The sequence below is a fragment of the Heptranchias perlo genome, chromosome 41, assembly GCF_035084215.1.
Source record: "Heptranchias perlo isolate sHepPer1 chromosome 41, sHepPer1.hap1, whole genome shotgun sequence".
Lineage (NCBI taxonomy): Eukaryota > Metazoa > Chordata > Chondrichthyes > Hexanchiformes > Hexanchidae > Heptranchias > Heptranchias perlo.
Window position 1 is genome coordinate 8,482,671 of NC_090365.1, and position 17,164 is coordinate 8,499,834.

Below are 17,164 nucleotides of genomic sequence, written 5' to 3' on the forward strand. Positions count from 1 at the left end.
CCTGTAAATAATGACACACTCCCGGGGACTCCCTGTAAATAATGACACACTCCCGGGGACTCCCTGTAAATAATGACACACTCCCGGGGACTCCCTGTAAATAATGACACACTCCCGGGGACTCCCTGTAAATACTGACACATTCCCGGAGACGCCTGCAAATACTCTCACAATCCTGGGGAGCTGTAAATACTGACACATTTCCGGGGACTCCCTGTAAAAATTACAGTGTACACAGGAGCTGGCCCAATATTACATTGTACACAGGAGTTGGTCCAATAAAAGGGAGCACACAGGAGCTGGCCCTGGGTACAGTGTACTCTTGTACAGATACCCCCATGAACTTATTACAGAACAAACTTAAAAATACATTGCAATGTTTAATTTTATTTATAATCCCATCACAATTACTAACCTTCAACGTTTGTATCACCGCTCACCGACAGACATACACCCACAGCGTCACTGACCTTTACTCCCATTCACCTCATGTTTCTATTTGGCAACCCAGGTGCAGGACACAGCTAGGTTGGAAAGAGTTAGACAGAAACTCAAGCAGCAGTGGTTATGGGACGCTGAGCTTCGCTTTTAAAAGCCTACAGTCTGTCGCAGGAAGGGAAGTCTGAGTAAAGTGAGGAATTGCACAGTGTTGGAGTCTGTGATTCGGAATTGGATGGGTACAAACCCAGAGAGCACTGTGACTGTGGGCCTGGTGTCTCTCAGATGGCTGAACCCTCACGTATGATGGTTCAATATATTTGGGTAGCATTTGACAAATATTAAAAGCAGAAAACTGGAAATAATGCAAAAATAAAACTCTGGCACAAAAATAGCAGCTATATTTGGAGTTATGGACTGGTCTGAGTTCTGTGGTAATCCATGAGATGTAATAAATTGGATAGCCCAGTGGTGAAGGATAGAATACTAGAGCCTGGTCTTCAGTTGCTTCCAAGCCTTTATTCACAGAGATCCACATTACACACACACCACACCCTAGATAAGCTCTCATATAAATGGATACAAGAGAGTCCCCAGTTGATACGCCCCACCTTAAAACAATTAGCACTAATCAATATAAATCATATGGATACAATTAATATGAGATTCCTCCTCGGATCCTTCTGCTATTTCCAGCTGAGCAGATTCCAGGAACTCAGCATTTTAGATTCCTATAAAGAGCAGGAACCACTGGGAAAACAGAGAAGGAAAAACCTCAGTGTCTGCATCAGCTCATATCCATCCTTTGACACTTTCCCAGCACGGAGACTCAGGTTCTGTGCTGACACTCCCTGTGCCAAGTTGGACTGGACATCCCCTGTCCCGATTTGGACTGGACATCCCCAGTCCTGATTTGGACTGGATATCCCCTGTGCAAATTGGAGTTGGAGTGGACAGCCCTTGTCCCGAGTTGGAATGGACACCCACTGTGCCGAGTTGGACTGGACACTCCCTGTGCTGAGTTGGACTGGACACTCCCTGTGCTGAGTTGGACTGGACACTCCCTGTGCTGAGTTGGACTGGACACCCACTGTGCTGAGTTGGACTGGACACTCCCTGTGCTGAGTTGGACTGGACACTCCCTGTGCTGAGTTGGACTGGACACTCCCTGTGCTGAGTCGGACTGGACACTCCCCGTGCTGAGTTGGACTGGACACTCCCTGTGCTGAGTTGGGAGTGGACATCCCCCTGTGCTGAGTTGGACTGGACACTCCCTGTGCCGAGTTGGACTGGACACTCCCTGTGCCGAGTTGGGAGTGGACATCCCCCTGTGCCGAGTTGGACTGGACACCCCCTGTGCTGAGTTGGAGTGGACACTCCCTGTGCTGAGTTGGACTGGACACTCCCCGTGCTGAGTTGGACTGGACACTCCCCGTGCTGAGTTGGACTGGACACTCCCCGTGCTGAGTTGGACTGGACACTCCCCGTGCTGAGTTGGACTGGACACTCCCTGTGCTGAGTTGGACTGGACACTCCCTGTGCTGAGTTGGACTGGACACTCCCTGTGCTGAGTTGGGAGTGGACACTCCCTGTGCTGAGTTGGGAGTGGACACTCCCTGTGCCGAGTTGAACTGGACACCCCCTGTCCTGAGTTGGACTGGACACTCCCTGTCCTGAGTTGGACTGTGATCCACTGCACCATTATGCAAACCCCTCAGTTCCTGCACTGACCAACAGCTGTGACTCACCTCGTCAACATTCTCGAGCTCTGTGCTGCCACGGCTCTTCAACCTCCCAAAAATGTCTGAAATGAAATAAATTGACAGTGTTAGCAGCTTGATGCCGGTTATCGTATTGTGTGACATGAGCATGGTAAATTAATTGATGTTTTCCAGTTGATGAGGAGAATTAACAAAGCAGGTCTGAGCAAATATTTCACTGGGGCGAAGAGTTCAAATCCTGGGGATACCAGTTAAACATGGGAGAGAGGGAACACGGGGCCTCGTCCGCCAAACCACACTCCCTCAGTACTGCACTGGGAGTGTCAGCCTAGATATTATGCTCAAATCTCTGGGACTTGAACCCACAACCTTCTGACTCAGAGGCAAGCGTGCTACCCACTGAGTCAAGGCTAACATTGGAGGAGTGCTGTCTGTGACCCACAGGCCCTCTGTCCCACCCTGAACACCTGGACTGAGGAGAATTCCTGAAGGAAAACGCGAGGTCGGAGGTGAATATAAAATGAATAAAAGTGGTTACTTACTAAACAGCTTCTGCAGCTTAGCCACGCAGCTGACGAAGTGACTGAAGTTGATGGTGTTGGTACTGGTTGTGTGCCGTAACCAAAGCTCTTGGTGAACCCTGGAATCCAACTTAAAACCTGGAGAGACAGAAACAAATACATTGAGTGTGGGGGACCCGATAGGCCTGGACAGGGAAACACTTGCAAGCCTAGGGGAGAGAGTGGACTTGAAGGCTGAGGAGAGAGGGAGAGGTGGGGTGCTGGAATGCAGCAGGCCTGGACTGGGGGGATAACTGAAGGCCTGGGGGAGATGGGAGGTACTGCAGGCTCAGGGAGGGGAAATACCTGTAGGCTCATGGAAAGGAGAAATACCCGAAGGCCTAGGTAGAGGGGAGTTACCTGTGGGCTCAGTGTGAGGGGAGTTACCTGTGGGCTCAGTGTGAGGGGAGTTACCTGTGGGCTCAGTGAGAGGGGAGTCACCTGTGGGCTCAGTGAGAGGGGAGTCACCTGTGGGCTCAGTGTGAGGGGAGTCACCTGTGGGCTCCGTGTGAGGGGAGTTACCTGTGGGCTCAGTGAGAGGGGAGTTACCTGTGGGCTCAGTGTGAGCGGAGTTACCTGTGGGCTCAGTGTGAGGGGAGTCACCTGTAGGCTCAGTGAGAGGGGAGTTACCTGTGGGCTCAGTGTGAGAGAAGTCACCTGTGGGCTCAGTGTGAGAGGGGAGTTACTTGTAGGCTCAGTGTGAGAGGAGCCACCTGTGGGCTCCGTGTGAGGGGAGTCACCTGTGGGCTCCGTGTGAGGGGAGTCACCTGTGGGCTCCGTGTGAGAGAAGTCACCTGTGGGCTCCGTGTGAGAGGGGAGTTACTTGTAGGCTCAGTGTGAGAGGAGCCACCTGTGGGCTCAGTGTGAGAGGGGGGTTACCTGTAGGCTCAGTGTGAGGGGAGTTACCTGTGGGCTCCGTGTGAGGGGAGTCACCTGTGGGCTCAGTGTGAGGGGAGTCACCTGTGGGCTTAGTGTGAGGGATGGTACCTGTGGGCTTAATGTGAGGTAAGGTACCTGTGGGCTTAGTGTGAGGGAGGTACCTGTGGGCTTAATGTGAGGGGAGTTACCTGCGGGCTTAGAGTGAGGGGAGTTACCTGTGGGCTTAGTGTGAGGGAGGTACCTGTGGGCTTAGTGTGAGGGAGGTACCTGTGGGCTTAGTGTGAGGGGAGGTACCTGTGGGCTTAAGGTGAGGGAGGTATCTGTGGGCTTAGTGTGAGGGAGGTATCTGTGGGCTTAGTGTGAGGGAGGTACCCGTGGGCTTAGTGTGAGGGAGGTACCTGTGGGCTCAGTGTGAGGGGAGTTACCTGTGGGCTCAGTGTGAGGGGAGTTACCTGTGGGCTCAGTGTGAGGGGAGTTACCTGTGGGCTCAGTGTGAGGGGAGTTACCTGTGGGCTCAGTGTGAGGGGAGTCACCTGTTGGCTCAGTGAGAGGGGAGTTACCTGTGGGCTCAGTGTGAGAGAAGTCACCTGTGGGCTCAGTGTGAGAGGGGAGTTACTTGTAGGCTCAGTGTGAGAGGAGCCACCTGTGGGCTCCGTGTGAGGGGAGTCACCTGTGGGCTCCGTGTGAGGGGAGTCACCTGTGGGCTCCGTGTGAGAGAAGTCACCTGTGGGCTCAGTGTGAGAGGGGAGTTACTTGTAGGCTCAGTGTGAGAGGAGCCACCTGTGGGCTCAGTGTGAGAGGGGGGTTACCTGTAGGCTCAGTGTGAGGGGAGTTACCTGTGGGCTCCGTGTGAGGGAGGTACCTGTGGGCTTAGTGTGAGGGAGGTACCCGTGGGCTTAGTGTGAGGGAGGTACCCGTGGGCTAAGTGTGAGGGAGGTACCTGTGGGCTTAGTGTGAGGGAGGTACCTGTGGGCTTAGTGTGAGGGAGGTACCTGTGGGCTTAGTGTGAGGGGAGGTACCTGTGGGCTTAGTGTGAGGGGAGGTACCTGTGGGCTTACTGTGAGGGGAGGTACCTGTGGGCTTAGTGTGAGGGAGGTACCTGTGGGCTTAGTGTGAGGGAGGTACCTATGGGCTTAGTGTGAGGGGAGGTACCTGTGGGCTTAGTGTGAGGGGAGGTACCTGTGGGCTTAGTGTGAGGGGAGGTACCTGTGGGCTGAGTGTGAGGGGAGGTACCTGTGGGCTTAGTGTGAGGGGAGGTACCTGTGGGCTTAGTGTGAGGGGAGATACCTGTGGGCTTAGTGTGAGGGGAGGTACCTGTGGGCTTAGTGTGAGGGAGGTACCTGTGGGCTTAATGTGAGGTAAGGTACCTGTGGGCTTAGTGTGAGGGAGGTACCTGTGGGCTTAGTGTGAGGGGAGTTACCTGTGGGCTCAGTGTGAGGGGAGTTACCTGTGGGCTCAGTGTGAGGGGAGTTACCTGTGGGCTCAGTGTGAGGGGAGTCACCTGTAGGCTCAGTGAGAGGGGAGTTACCTGTGGGCTCAGTGTGAGAGGGGAGTTACTTGTAGGCTCAGTGTGAGAGGAGCCACCTGTGGGCTCAGTGTGAGAGGGGGGTTACCTGTAGGCTCAGTGCAAGGGGAGTTACCTGTGGGCTCCGTGTGAGGGGAGTCACCTGTGGGCTAAGTGTGAGGGATGGTACCTGTGGGCTTAATGTGAGGGGAGTTACCTGTGGGCTCAGTGTGAGGAGAGTTACCTGTAGGCTCAGTGAGAGGGGAGTTACCTGTGGGCTCAGTGTGAGGGGAGTCACCTGTGGGCTCAGTGTGAGGGGAGTCACCTGTGGGCTCAGTGTGAGGAGAGTTACCTGTAGGCTCAGTGAGAGGGGAGTTACCTGTGGGCTCAGTGTGAGGGGAGTTACCTGTGGGCTCAGTGTGTGGGGAGTCACCTGTGGGCTCAGTGTGAGGGGAGTCACCTGTGGGCTCAGTGTGAGGGGAGTCACCTGTGGGCTCAGTGTGAGGGGAGTCACCGGTAGGCTCAGTGAGAGGGGAGTTACCTGTGGGCTCAGTGTGAGAGAAGTCACCTGTGGGCTCAGTGTGAGAGGGGAGTTACTTGTAGGCTCAGTGTGAGAGGAGCCACCTGTGGGCTCAGTGTGAGAGGGGGGTTACCTGTCGGCTCAGTGTGAGGGGAGTTACCTGTGGGCTCAGTGTGAGAGGGGGGTTACTTGTAGGCTCAGTGTGAGAGGAGCCACCTGTGGGCTCAGTGTGAGAGGGGGGTTACCTGTAGGCTCAGTGTGAGGGAAGGTACCTGTGGGCTCCGTGTGAGGGGAGTCACCTGTGGGCTAAGTGTGAGGGATGGTACCTGTGGGCTTAATGTGAGGGGAGTTACCTGTGGGCTTAGTGTGAGGGGAGGTACCTGTGGGCTCAGTGTGAGGGAGGTACCTGTGGGCTTAATGTGAGGGGAGTTACCTGTGGGCTAAGTGTGAGGGAGGTACCTGTGGGCTTAGTGTGAGGGGAGTTACCTGTGGGCTTAGTGTGAGGGGAGTTACCTGTGGGCTTAGTGTGAGGGAGGTACCTGTGGGCTCAGTGTGAGGGAGGTACCTGTGGGCTTAGTGTGAGGGGAGGTACCCGTGGGCTCAGTGTGAGGGAAGGTACCTGTGGGCTTAGTGTGAGGGGAGGTACCTGTGGGCTTAGTGTGAGGGGAGGTACCTGTGGGCTTAGTGTGAGGGAGGTATCTGTGGGCTTAGTGTGAGGGAGGTACCCGTGGGCTTAGTGTGAGGGAGGTACCTGTGGGCTCAGTGTGAGGGGAGTTACCTGTGGGCTCAGTGTGAGGGGAGTTACCTGTGGGCTCAGTGTGAGGGGAGTTACATGTGGGCTCAGTGTGAGGGGAGTCACCTGTGGGCTCAGTGTGAGGGGAGTCACCTGTGGGCTCAGTGTGAGGAGAGTTACCTGTAGGCTCAGTGAGAGGGGAGTTACCTGTGGGCTCAGTGTGAGGGGAGTTACCTGTGGGCTCAGTGTGAGGGGAGTCACCTGTTGGCTCAGTGAGAGGGGAGTTACCTGTGGGCTCAGTGTGAGAGAAGTCACCTGTGGGCTCAGTGTGAGAGGGGAGTTACTTGTAGGCTCAGTGTGAGAGGAGCCACCTGTGGGCTCCGTGTGAGGGGAGTCACCTGTGGGCTCCGTGTGAGGGGAGTCACCTGTGGGCTCCGTGTGAGGGGAGTCACCTGTGGGCTCAGTGTGAGAGAAGTCACCTGTGGGCTCAGTGTGAGAGGGGAGTTACTTGTAGGCTCAGTGTGAGAGGAGCCACCTGTGGGCTCAGTGTGAGAGGGGGGTTACCTATAGGCTCAGTGTGAGGGGAGTTACCTGTGGGCTCCGTGTGAGGGAGGTACCTGTGGGCTTAGTGTGAGGGAGGTACCCGTGGGCTTAGTGTGAGGGAGGTACCCGTGGGCTAAGTGTGAGGGAGGTACCTGTGGGCTTAGTGTGAGGGAGGTACCTGTGGGCTTAGTGTGAGGGAGGTACCTGTGGGCTTAGTGTGAGGGGAGGTACCTGTGGGCTTAGTGTGAGGGGAGGTACCTGTGGGCTTAGTGTGAGGGAGGTACCTGTGGGCTTAGTGTGAGGGGAGGTACCTGTGGGCTTAGTGTGAGGGAGGTACCTGTGGGCTTAGTGTGAGGGAGGTACCTATGGGCTTAGTGTGAGGGGAGGTACCTGTGGGCTTAGTGTGAGGGGAGGTACCTGTGGGCTTAGTGTGAGGGGAGGTACCTGTGGGCTGAGTGTGAGGGGAGGTACCTGTGGGCTTAGTGTGAGGGGAGGTACCTGTGGGCTTAGTGTGAGGGGAGGTACCTGTGGGCTTAGTGTGAGGGAGGTACCTGTGGGCTTAATGTGAGGTAAGGTACCTGTGGGCTTAGTGTGAGGGAGGTACCTGTGGGCTTAATGTGAGGGGAGTTACCTGTGGGCTTAGTGTGAGGGGAGTTACCTGTGGGCTTAGTGTGAGGGAGGTACCTGTGGGCTTAGTGTGAGGGAGGTACCTGTGGGCTTAGTGTGAGGGGAGGTACCTGTGGGCTTAGTGTGAGGAGAGTTACCTGTGGGCTTAGTGTGAGGGAGGTACCTGTGGGCTTAGTGTGAGGGAGGTACCTGTGGGCTTAGTGTGAGGGGAGGTACCTGTGGGCTTAGTGTGAGGGGAGGTTCCTGTGGGCTTAGTGTGAGGGAGGGACCCGTGGGCTTAGTGTGAGGGAGGTACCTGTGGGCTTAGTGTGAGGGAGGTACCTGTGGGCTTAGTGTGAGGGAGGTACCTGTGGGCTTAGTGTGAGGGAGGTACCTGTGGGCTTAGTGTGAGGGGAGGTACCTGTGGGCTTAGTGTGAGGGGAGGTACCTGTGGGCTGCGTGTGAGGGGAGGTACCTGTGGGCTTAGTGTGAGGGAGGTACCTGTGGGCTTAGTGTGAGGGAGGTACCTGTGGGCTTAGTGTGAGGGGAGGTACCTGTGGGCTTAGTGTGAGGGAGGTACCTGTGGGCTCAGTGTGAGGGGAGTCACCTGTAGGCTCAGTGAGAGGGGAGTTACCTGTGGGCTCAGTGTGAGGAGAGTTACCTGTAGGCTCAGTGAGAGGGGAGTTACCTGTGGGCTCAGTGTGAGCTGAGTTACCTGTGGGCTCAGTGTGAGGGGAGTTACCTGTGGGCTCAGTGTGAGGGGAGTTACCTGTGGGCTCAGTGTGAGGGGAGTCACCTGTGGGCTAAGTGTGAGGGAGGTACCTGTGGGCTTAATGTGAGGGGAGTTACCTGTGGGCTCAGTGTGAGGAGAGTTACCTGTAGGCTCAGTGAGAGGGGAGTTACCTGTGGGCTCAGTGTGAGGGGAGTTACCTGTGGGCTCAGTGTGAGGGGAGTCACCTGTGGGCTCAGTGTGAGGAGAGTTACCTGTAGGCTCAGTGAGAGGGGAGTTACCTGTGGGCTCAGTGTGAGGGGAGTTACCTGTGGGCTCAGTGTGAGGGGAGTTACCTGTGGGCTCAGTGTGTGGGGAGTCACCTGTGGGCTCAGTGTGAGGGGAGTCACCTGTGGGCTCAGTGTGAGGGGAGTCACCTGTGGGCTCAGTGTGAGGGGAGTCACCGGTAGGCTCAGTGAGAGGGGAGTTACCTGTGGGCTCAGTGTGAGAGAAGTCACCTGTGGGCTCAGTGTGAGAGGGGAGTTACTTGTAGGCTCAGTGTGAGAGGAGCCACCTGTGGGCTCAGTGTGAGAGGGGGGTTACCTGTCGGCTCAGTGTGAGGGGAGTTACCTGTGGGCTCAGTGTGAGAGGGGGGTTACTTGTAGGCTCAGTGTGAGAGGAGCCACCTGTGGGCTCAGTGTTAGAGGGGGGTTACCTGTAGGCTCAGTGTGAGGGAAGGTTACCTGTGGGCTCCATGTGAGGGGAGTCACCTGTGGGCTAAGTGTGAGGGATGGTACCTGTGGGCTTAATGTGAGGGGAGTTACCTGTGGGCTTAGTGTGAGGGGAGGTACCTGTGGGCTCAGTGTGAGGGAGGTACCTGTGGGCTCAGTGTGAGGGAGGTACCTGTGGGCTTAATGTGAGGGGAGTTACCTGTGGGCTAAGTGTGAGGGAGGTACCTGTGGGCTTAGTGTGAGGGGAGTTACCTGTGGGCTTAGTGTGAGGGAGGTACCTGTGGGCTTAGTGTGAGGGAGGTACCTGTGGGCTCAGTGTGAGGGAGGTACCTGTGGGCTTAGTGTGAGGGGAGGTACCCGTGGGCTCAGTGTGAGGGAAGGTACCTGTGGGCTTAGTGTGAGGGGAGGTACCTGTGGGCTTAGTGTGAGGGAGGTACCTGTGGGCTTAGTGTGAGGGAGGTACCTGTGGGCTTAGTGTGAGGGGAGGTACCTGTGGGCTTAGTGTGAGGGGAGGTACCTGTGGGCTGCGTGTGAGGGGAGGTACCTGTGGGCTTAGTGTGAGGGAGGTACCTGTGGGCTTAGTGTGAGGGGAGGTACCTGTGGGCTTAGTGTGAGGGAGGTACCTGTGGGCTCAGTGTGAGGGGAGTCACCTGTAGGCTCAGTGTGAGAGAAGTCACCTGTGGGCTCAGTGTGAGAGGGGAGTTACTTGTAGGCTCAGTGTGAGAGGAGCCACCTGTGGGCTCAGTGTGAGAGGGGGGTTACCTGTCGGCTCAGTGTGAGGGGAGTTACCTGTGGGCTCAGTGTGAGAGGGGGGTTACTTGTAGGCTCAGTGTGAGAGGAGCCACCTGTGGGCTCAGTGTTAGAGGGGGGTTACCTGTCGGCTCAGTGTGAGGGAAGGTTACCTGTGGGCTCCGTGTGAGGGGAGTCACCTGTGGGCTAAGTGTGAGGGATGGTACCTGTGGGCTTAATGTGAGGGGAGTTACCTGTGGGCTTAGTGTGAGGGGAGGTACCTGTGGGCTCAGTGTGAGGGAGGTACCTGTGGGCTTAATGTGAGGGGAGTTACCTGTGGGCTAAGTGTGAGGGAGGTACCTGTGGGCTTAGTGTGAGGGGAGTTACCTGTGGGCTTAGTGTGAGGGAGGTACCTGTGGGCTTAGTGTGAGGGAGGTACCTGTGGGCTTAGTGTGAGGGAGGTACCTGTGGGCTCAGTGTGAGGGAGGTACCTGTGGGCTTAGTGTGAGGGGAGGTACCCGTGGGCTCAGTGTGAGGGAAGGTACCTGTGGGCTTAGTGTGAGGGGAGGTACCTGTGGGCTTAGTGTGAGGGGAGGTACCTGTGGGCTTAGTGTGAGGGAGGTACCTGTGGGCTTAGTGTGAGGGGAGGTACCTGTTGGCTTAGTGTGAGGGGAGTTACCTGTGGGCTTAGTGTGAGGGAGGTACCTGTGGGCTTAGTGTGAGGGAGGTACCTGTGGGCTTAGTGTGAGGGGAGGTACCTGTGGGCTTAGTGTGAGGAGAGTTACCTGTGGGCTTAGTGTGAGGGAGGTACCTGTGGGCTTAGTGTGAGGGAGGTACCTGTGGGCTTAATGTGAGGGGAGTTACCTGTGGGCTTAGTGTGAGGGGAGTTACCTGTGGGCTTAGTGTGAGGGAGGTACCTGTGGGCTTAGTGTGAGGGAGGTACCTGTGGGCTTAGTGTGAGGGGAGGTACCTGTGGGCTTAGTGTGAGGAGAGTTACCTGTGGGCTTAGTGTGAGGGAGGTACCTGTGGGCTTAGTGTGAGGGAGGTACCTGTGGGCTTAGTGTGAGGGGAGGTACCTGTGGGCTTAGTGTGAGGGGAGGTTCCTGTGGGCTTAGTGTGAGGGAGGTACCCGTGGGCTTAGTGTGAGGGAGGTACCTGTGGGCTTAGTGTGAGGGAGGTACCTGTGGGCTTAGTGTGAGGGAGGTACCTGTGGGCTTAGTGTGAGGGAGGTACCTGTGGGCTTAGTGTGAGGGGAGGTACCTGTGGGCTTAGTGTGAGGGGAGGTACCTGTGGGCTGCGTGTGAGGGAGGTACCTGTGGGCTTAATGTGAGGGGAGTTACCTGTGGGCTTAGTGTGAGGGGAGTTACCTGTGGGCTTAGTGTGAGGGAGGTACCTGTGGGCTTAGTGTGAGGGAGGTACCTGTGGGCTTAGTGTGAGGGAGTTACCTGTGGGCTTAGTGTGAGGGGAGGTACCTGTGGGCTCAGTGTGAGGGAGGTACCTGTGGGCTTAATGTGAGGGGAGTTACCTGTGGGCTAAGTGTGAGGGAGGTACCTGTGGGCTTAGTGTGAGGGGAGTTACCTGTGGGCTTAGTGTGAGGGAGGTACCTGTGGGCTTAGTGTGAGGGAGGTACCTGTGGGCTCAGTGTGAGGGAGGTACCTGTGGGCTTAGTGTGAGGGGAGGTACCCGTGGGCTCAGTGTGAGGGAAGGTACCTGTGGGCTTAGTGTGAGGGGAGGTACCTGTGGGCTTAGTGTGAGGGGAGGTACCTGTGGGCTTAGTGTGAGGGAGGTACCTGTGGGCTTAGTGTGAGGGGAGGTACCTGTTGGCTTAGTGTGAGGGGAGTTACCTGTGGGCTTAGTGTGAGGGAGGTACCTGTGGGCTTAGTGTGAGGGAGGTACCTGTGGGCTTAGTGTGAGGGGAGGTACCTGTGGGCTTAGTGTGAGGAGAGTTACCTGTGGGCTTAGTGTGAGGGAGGTACCTGTGGGCTTAGTGTGAGGGAGGTACCTGTGGGCTTAATGTGAGGGGAGTTACCTGTGGGCTTAGTGTGAGGGGAGTTACCTGTGGGCTTAGTGTGAGGGAGGTACCTGTGGGCTTAGTGTGAGGGAGGTACCTGTGGGCTTAGTGTGAGGGGAGGTACCTGTGGGCTTAGTGTGAGGAGAGTTACCTGTGGGCTTAGTGTGAGGGAGGTACCTGTGGGCTTAGTGTGAGGGAGGTACCTGTGGGCTTAGTGTGAGGGGAGGTACCTGTGGGCTTAGTGTGAGGGGAGGTTCCTGTGGGCTTAGTGTGAGGGAGGTACCCGTGGGCTTAGTGTGAGGGAGGTACCTGTGGGCTTAGTGTGAGGGAGGTACCTGTGGGCTTAGTGTGAGGGAGGTACCTGTGGGCTTAGTGTGAGGGAGGTACCTGTGGGCTTAGTGTGAGGGGAGGTACCTGTGGGCTTAGTGTGAGGGGAGGTACCTGTGGGCTGCGTGTGAGGGGAGGTACCTGTGGGCTTAGTGTGAGGGAGGTACCTGTGGGCTTAGTGTGAGGGGAGGTACCTGTGGGCTTAGTGTGAGGGAGGTACCTGTGGGCTCAGTGTGAGGGGAGTCACCTGTAGGCTCAGTGAGAGGGGAGTTACCTGTGGGCTCAGTGTGAGGAGAGTTACCTGTAGGCTCAGTGAGAGGGGAGTTACCTGTGGGCTCAGTGTGAGCTGAGTTACCTGTGGGCTCAGTGTGAGGGGAGTTACCTGTGGGCTCAGTGTGAGGGGAGTTACCTGTGGGCTCAGTGTGAGGGGAGTCACCTGTAGGCTCAGTGAGAGGGGAGTTACCTGTGGGCTCAGTGTGAGAGGGGAGTTACTTGTAGGCTCAGTGTGAGAGGAGCCACCTGTGGGCTCAGTGTGAGAGGGGGGTTACCTGTAGGCTCAGTGCAAGGGGAGTTACCTGTGGGCTCCGTGTGAGGGGAGTCACCTGTGGGCTAAGTGTGAGGGAGGTACCTGTGGGCTTAATGTGAGGGGAGTTACCTGTGGGCTCAGTGTGAGGAGAGTTACCTGTAGGCTCAGTGAGAGGGGAGTTACCTGTGGGCTCAGTGTGAGGGGAGTTACCTGTGGGCTCAGTGTGAGGGGAGTCACCTGTGGGCTCAGTGTGAGGAGAGTTACCTGTAGGCTCAGTGAGAGGGGAGTTACCTGTGGGCTCAGTGTGAGGGGAGTTACCTGTGGGCTCAGTGTGAGGGGAGTTACCTGTGGGCTCAGTGTGTGGGGAGTCACCTGTGGGCTCAGTGTGTGGGGAGTCACCTGTGGGCTCAGTGTGAGGGGAGTCACCTGTGGGCTCAGTGTGAGGGGAGTCACCTGTGGGCTCAGTGTGAGGGGAGTCACCGGTAGGCTCAGTGAGAGGGGAGTTACCTGTGGGCTCAGTGTGAGAGAAGTCACCTGTGGGCTCAGTGTGAGAGGGGAGTTACTTGTAGGCTCAGTGTGAGAGGAGCCACCTGTGGGCTCAGTGTGAGAGGGGGGTTACCTGTCGGCTCAGTGTGAGGGGAGTTACCTGTGGGCTCAGTGTGAGAGGGGGGTTACCTGTAGGCTCAGTGTGAGGGAAGGTTACCTGTGGGCTCCGTGTGAGGGGAGTCACCTGTGGGCTAAGTGTGAGGGATGGTACCTGTGGGCTTAATGTGAGGGGAGTTACCTGTGGGCTTAGTGTGATGGGAGGTACCTGTGGGCTCAGTGTGAGGGAGGTACCTGTGGGCTTAATGTGAGGGGAGTTACCTGTGGGCTAAGTGTGAGGGAGGTACCTGTGGGCTTAGTGTGAGGGGAGTTACCTGTGGGCTTAGTGTGAGGGAGGTACCTGTGGGCTTAGTGTGAGGGAGGTACCTGTGGGCTCAGTGTGAGGGAGGTACCTGTGGGCTTAGTGTGAGGGGAGGTACCCGTGGGCTCAGTGTGAGGGAAGGTACCTGTGGGCTTAGTGTGAGGGGAGGTACCTGTGGGCTTAGTGTGAGGGGAGGTACCTGTGGGCTTAGTGTGAGGGAGGTACCTGTGGGCTTAGTGTGAGGGGAGGTATCTGTTGGCTTAGTGTGAGGGGAGGTACCCGTGGGCTCAGTGTGAGGGAGGTACCCGTGGGCTCAGTGTGAGGGGAGTCACCTGTAGGCTCAGTGAGAGGGGAGTTCCCTGTGGGCTCAGTGTGAGAGAAGTCACCTGTGGGCTCAGTGTGAGAGTGGAGTTACTTGTAGGCTCAGTGTGAGAGGAGCCACCTGTGGGCTCCGTGTGAGGGGAGTCACCTGTGGGCTCCGTGTGAGGGGAGTCACCTGTGGGCTCCGTGTGAGGGGAGTTACCTGTGGGCTCAGTGTGAGAGGAGCCACCTGTGGGCTCCGTGTGAGGGGAGTCACCTGTGGGCTCCGTGTGAGGGGAGTCACCTGTGGGCTCAGTGTGAGAGAAGTCACCTGTGGGCTCAGTGTGAGAGAAGTCACCTGTGGGCTCAGTGTGAGAGGGGAGTTACTTGTAGGCTCAGTGTGAGAGGAGCCACCTGTGGGCTCCGTGTGAGGGGAGTTACTTGTCGGCTCAGTGTGAGAGGAGCCACCTGTGGGCTCAGTGTGAGAGGGGGGTTACCTGTAGGCTCAGTGCAAGGGGAGTTACCTGTGGGCTCCGTGTGAGGGGAGTCACCTGTGGGCTAAGTGTGAGGGAGGTACCTGTGGGCTTAATGTGAGGGGAGTTACCTGTGGGCTCAGTGTGAGGAGAGTTACCTGTAGGCTCAGTGAGAGGGGAGTTACCTGTGGGCTCAGTGTGAGGGGAGTTACCTGTGGGCTCAGTGTGAGGGGAGTCACCTGTGGGCTCAGTGTGAGGAGAGTTACCTGTAGGCTCAGTGAGAGGGGAGTTACCTGTGGGCTCAGTGTGAGGGGAGTTACCTGTGGGCTCAGTGTGAGGGGAGTTACCTGTGGGCTCAGTGTGTGGGGAGTCACCTGTGGGCTCAGTGTGTGGGGAGTCACCTGTGGGCTCAGTGTGAGGGGAGTCACCTGTGGGCTCAGTGTGAGGGGAGTCACCTGTGGGCTCAGTGTGAGGGGAGTCACCGGTAGGCTCAGTGAGAGGGGAGTTACCTGTGGGCTCAGTGTGAGAGAAGTCACCTGTGGGCTCAGTGTGAGAGGGGAGTTACTTGTAGGCTCAGTGTGAGAGGAGCCACCTGTGGGCTCAGTGTGAGAGGGGGGTTACCTGTCGGCTCAGTGTGAGGGGAGTTACCTGTGGGCTCAGTGTGAGAGGGGGTTTACCTGTAGGCTCAGTGTGAGGGAAGGTTACCTGTGGGCTCCGTGTGAGGGGAGTCACCTGTGGGCTAAGTGTGAGGGATGGTACCTGTGGGCTTAATGTGAGGGGAGTTACCTGTGGGCTTAGTGTGATGGGAGGTACCTGTGGGCTCAGTGTGAGGGAGGTACCTGTGGGCTTAATGTGAGGGGAGTTACCTGTGGGCTAAGTGTGAGGGAGGTACCTGTGGGCTTAGTGTGAGGGGAGTTACCTGTGGGCTTAGTGTGAGGGAGGTACCTGTGGGCTTAGTGTGAGGGAGGTACCTGTGGGCTCAGTGTGAGGGAGGTACCTGTGGGCTTAGTGTGAGGGGAGGTACCCGTGGGCTCAGTGTGAGGGAAGGTACCTGTGGGCTTAGTGTGAGGGGAGGTACCTGTGGGCTTAGTGTGAGGGGAGGTACCTGTGGGCTTAGTGTGAGGGAGGTACCTGTGGGCTTAGTGTGAGGGGAGGTACCTGTTGGCTTAGTGTGAGGGGAGGTACCCGTGGGCTCAGTGTGAGGGAGGTACCCGTGGGCTCAGTGTGAGGGGAGTCACCTGTAGGCTCAGTGAGAGGGGAGTTCCCTGTGGGCTCAGTGTGAGAGAAGTCACCTGTGGGCTCAGTGTGAGAGTGGAGTTACTTGTAGGCTCAGTGTGAGAGGAGCCACCTGTGGGCTCCGTGTGAGGGGAGTCACCTGTGGGCTCCGTGTGAGGGGAGTCACCTGTGGGCTCCGTGTGAGGGGAGTTACTTGTAGGCTCAGTGTGAGAGGAGCCACCTGTGGGCTCCGTGTGAGGGGAGTCACCTGTGGGCTCCGTGTGAGGGGAGTCACCTGTGGGCTCAGTGTGAGAGAAGTCACCTGTGGGCTCAGTGTGAGAGGGGAGTTACTTGTAGGCTCAGTGTGAGAGGAGCCACCTGTGGGCTCTGTGTGAGGGGAGTTACTTGTCGGCTCAGTGTGAGAGGAGCCACCTGTGGGCTCCGTGTGAGGGGAGTCACCTGTGGGTTCCGTGTGAGGGGAGTCACCTGTGGGCTCAGTGTGAGAGAAGTCACCTGTGGGCTCAGTGTGAGAGGGGAGTTACTTGTAGGCTCAGTGTGAGAGGAGCCACCTGTGGGCTCCGTGTGAGGGGAGTCACCTGTGGGCTCCGTGTGAGGGGAGTCACCTGTGGGCTCCGTGTGAGGGGAGTCACCTGTGGGCTCAGTGTGAGAGAAGTCACCTGTTGGCTCAGTGTGAGAGGGGAGTTACTTGTAGGCTCAGTGTGAGAGGAGCCACCTGTGGGCTCAGTGTGAGAGGGGGGTTACCTGTAGGCTCAGTGTGAGGGGAGTTACCTGTGGGCTTAGTGTGAGGGGGGTTACCTGTGGGCTTAGTGTGAGGGGAGGTACCTGTGGGCTTAGTGTGAGGGAGGTACCTGTGGGCTTAGTGTGAGGGGAGGTTCCTGTGGGCTTCGTGTGAGGGGAGGTTCCTGTGGGCTTAGTGTGAGGGGAGGTTACTGTGGGCTTAGTGTGAGGGGAGGTTCCTGTGGGCTTAGTGTGAGGGGAGGTTCCTGTGGGCTTAGTGTGAGGGGAGGTTCCTGTGGGCTTAGTGTGAGGGAGGTTCCTGTGGGCTTAGTGTGAGGGAGGTACCTGTGGGCTTAGTGTGAGGGGAGGTTCCTGTGGGCTTAGTGTGAGGGAGGTACCTGTGGGCTTAGTGTGAGGGGAGGTTCCTGTGGGCTTAGTGTGAGGGAGGTACCTGTGGGCTTAGTGTGAGGGGAGGTTCCTGTGGGCTTAGTGTGAGGGAGGTACCTGTGGGCTTAGTGTGAGGGAGGTTCCTGTGGGCTTAGTGTGAGGGGAGGTACCTGTGGGCTTAGTGTGAGGGGAGGTACCTGTGGGCTTAGTGTGAGGGGAGGTTCCTGTGGGCTTAGTGTGAGGGAGGTTCCTGTGGGCTTAGTGTGAGGGAGGTACCTGTGGGCTTAGTGTGAGGGGAGGTTCCTGTGGGCTTAGTGTGAGGGAGGTACCTGTGGGCTTAGTGTGAGGGAGGTTCCTGTGGGCTTAGTGTGAGGGAGGTACCTGTGGGCTTAGTGTGAGGGGAGGTTCCTGTGGGCTTAGTGTGAGGGAGGTACCTGTGGGCTTAGTGTGAGGGGAGGTACCTGTGGGCTTAGTGTGAGGGGAGGTTCCTGTGGGCTTAGTGTGAGGGGAGGTTCCTGTGGGCTTAGTGTGAGGGAAGATCTGCAGGCCTGGGGGAGCTGAGATTCCATTTTCCCCTGAGGGTAACGCTCCCTCTTTTTCTCCAGATGCC

General features: G+C 57.1%; 1 protein-coding gene across 1 annotated transcript in view; it reads right to left on the reverse strand.

The window, feature by feature from the left end:
• Positions 1 to 402: 402 nt before the first annotated feature.
• The window catches only part of capn12 (calpain 12), a 48,279-nt gene continuing 31,517 nt past the window's right edge, over positions 403 to 17,164 (reverse strand). The window contains exons 19-21 of the mRNA XM_067975034.1: positions 2,702 to 2,818; positions 2,187 to 2,242; positions 403 to 1,188 (exon numbers count right to left, since the gene is read on the reverse strand). Of these exons, the coding sequence (XP_067831135.1) occupies positions 1,162 to 1,188; positions 2,187 to 2,242; positions 2,702 to 2,818 (200 nt within the window). The 3' untranslated portion in view covers positions 403 to 1,161. The remainder of the gene's footprint in view (positions 1,189 to 2,186; positions 2,243 to 2,701; positions 2,819 to 17,164) is intronic.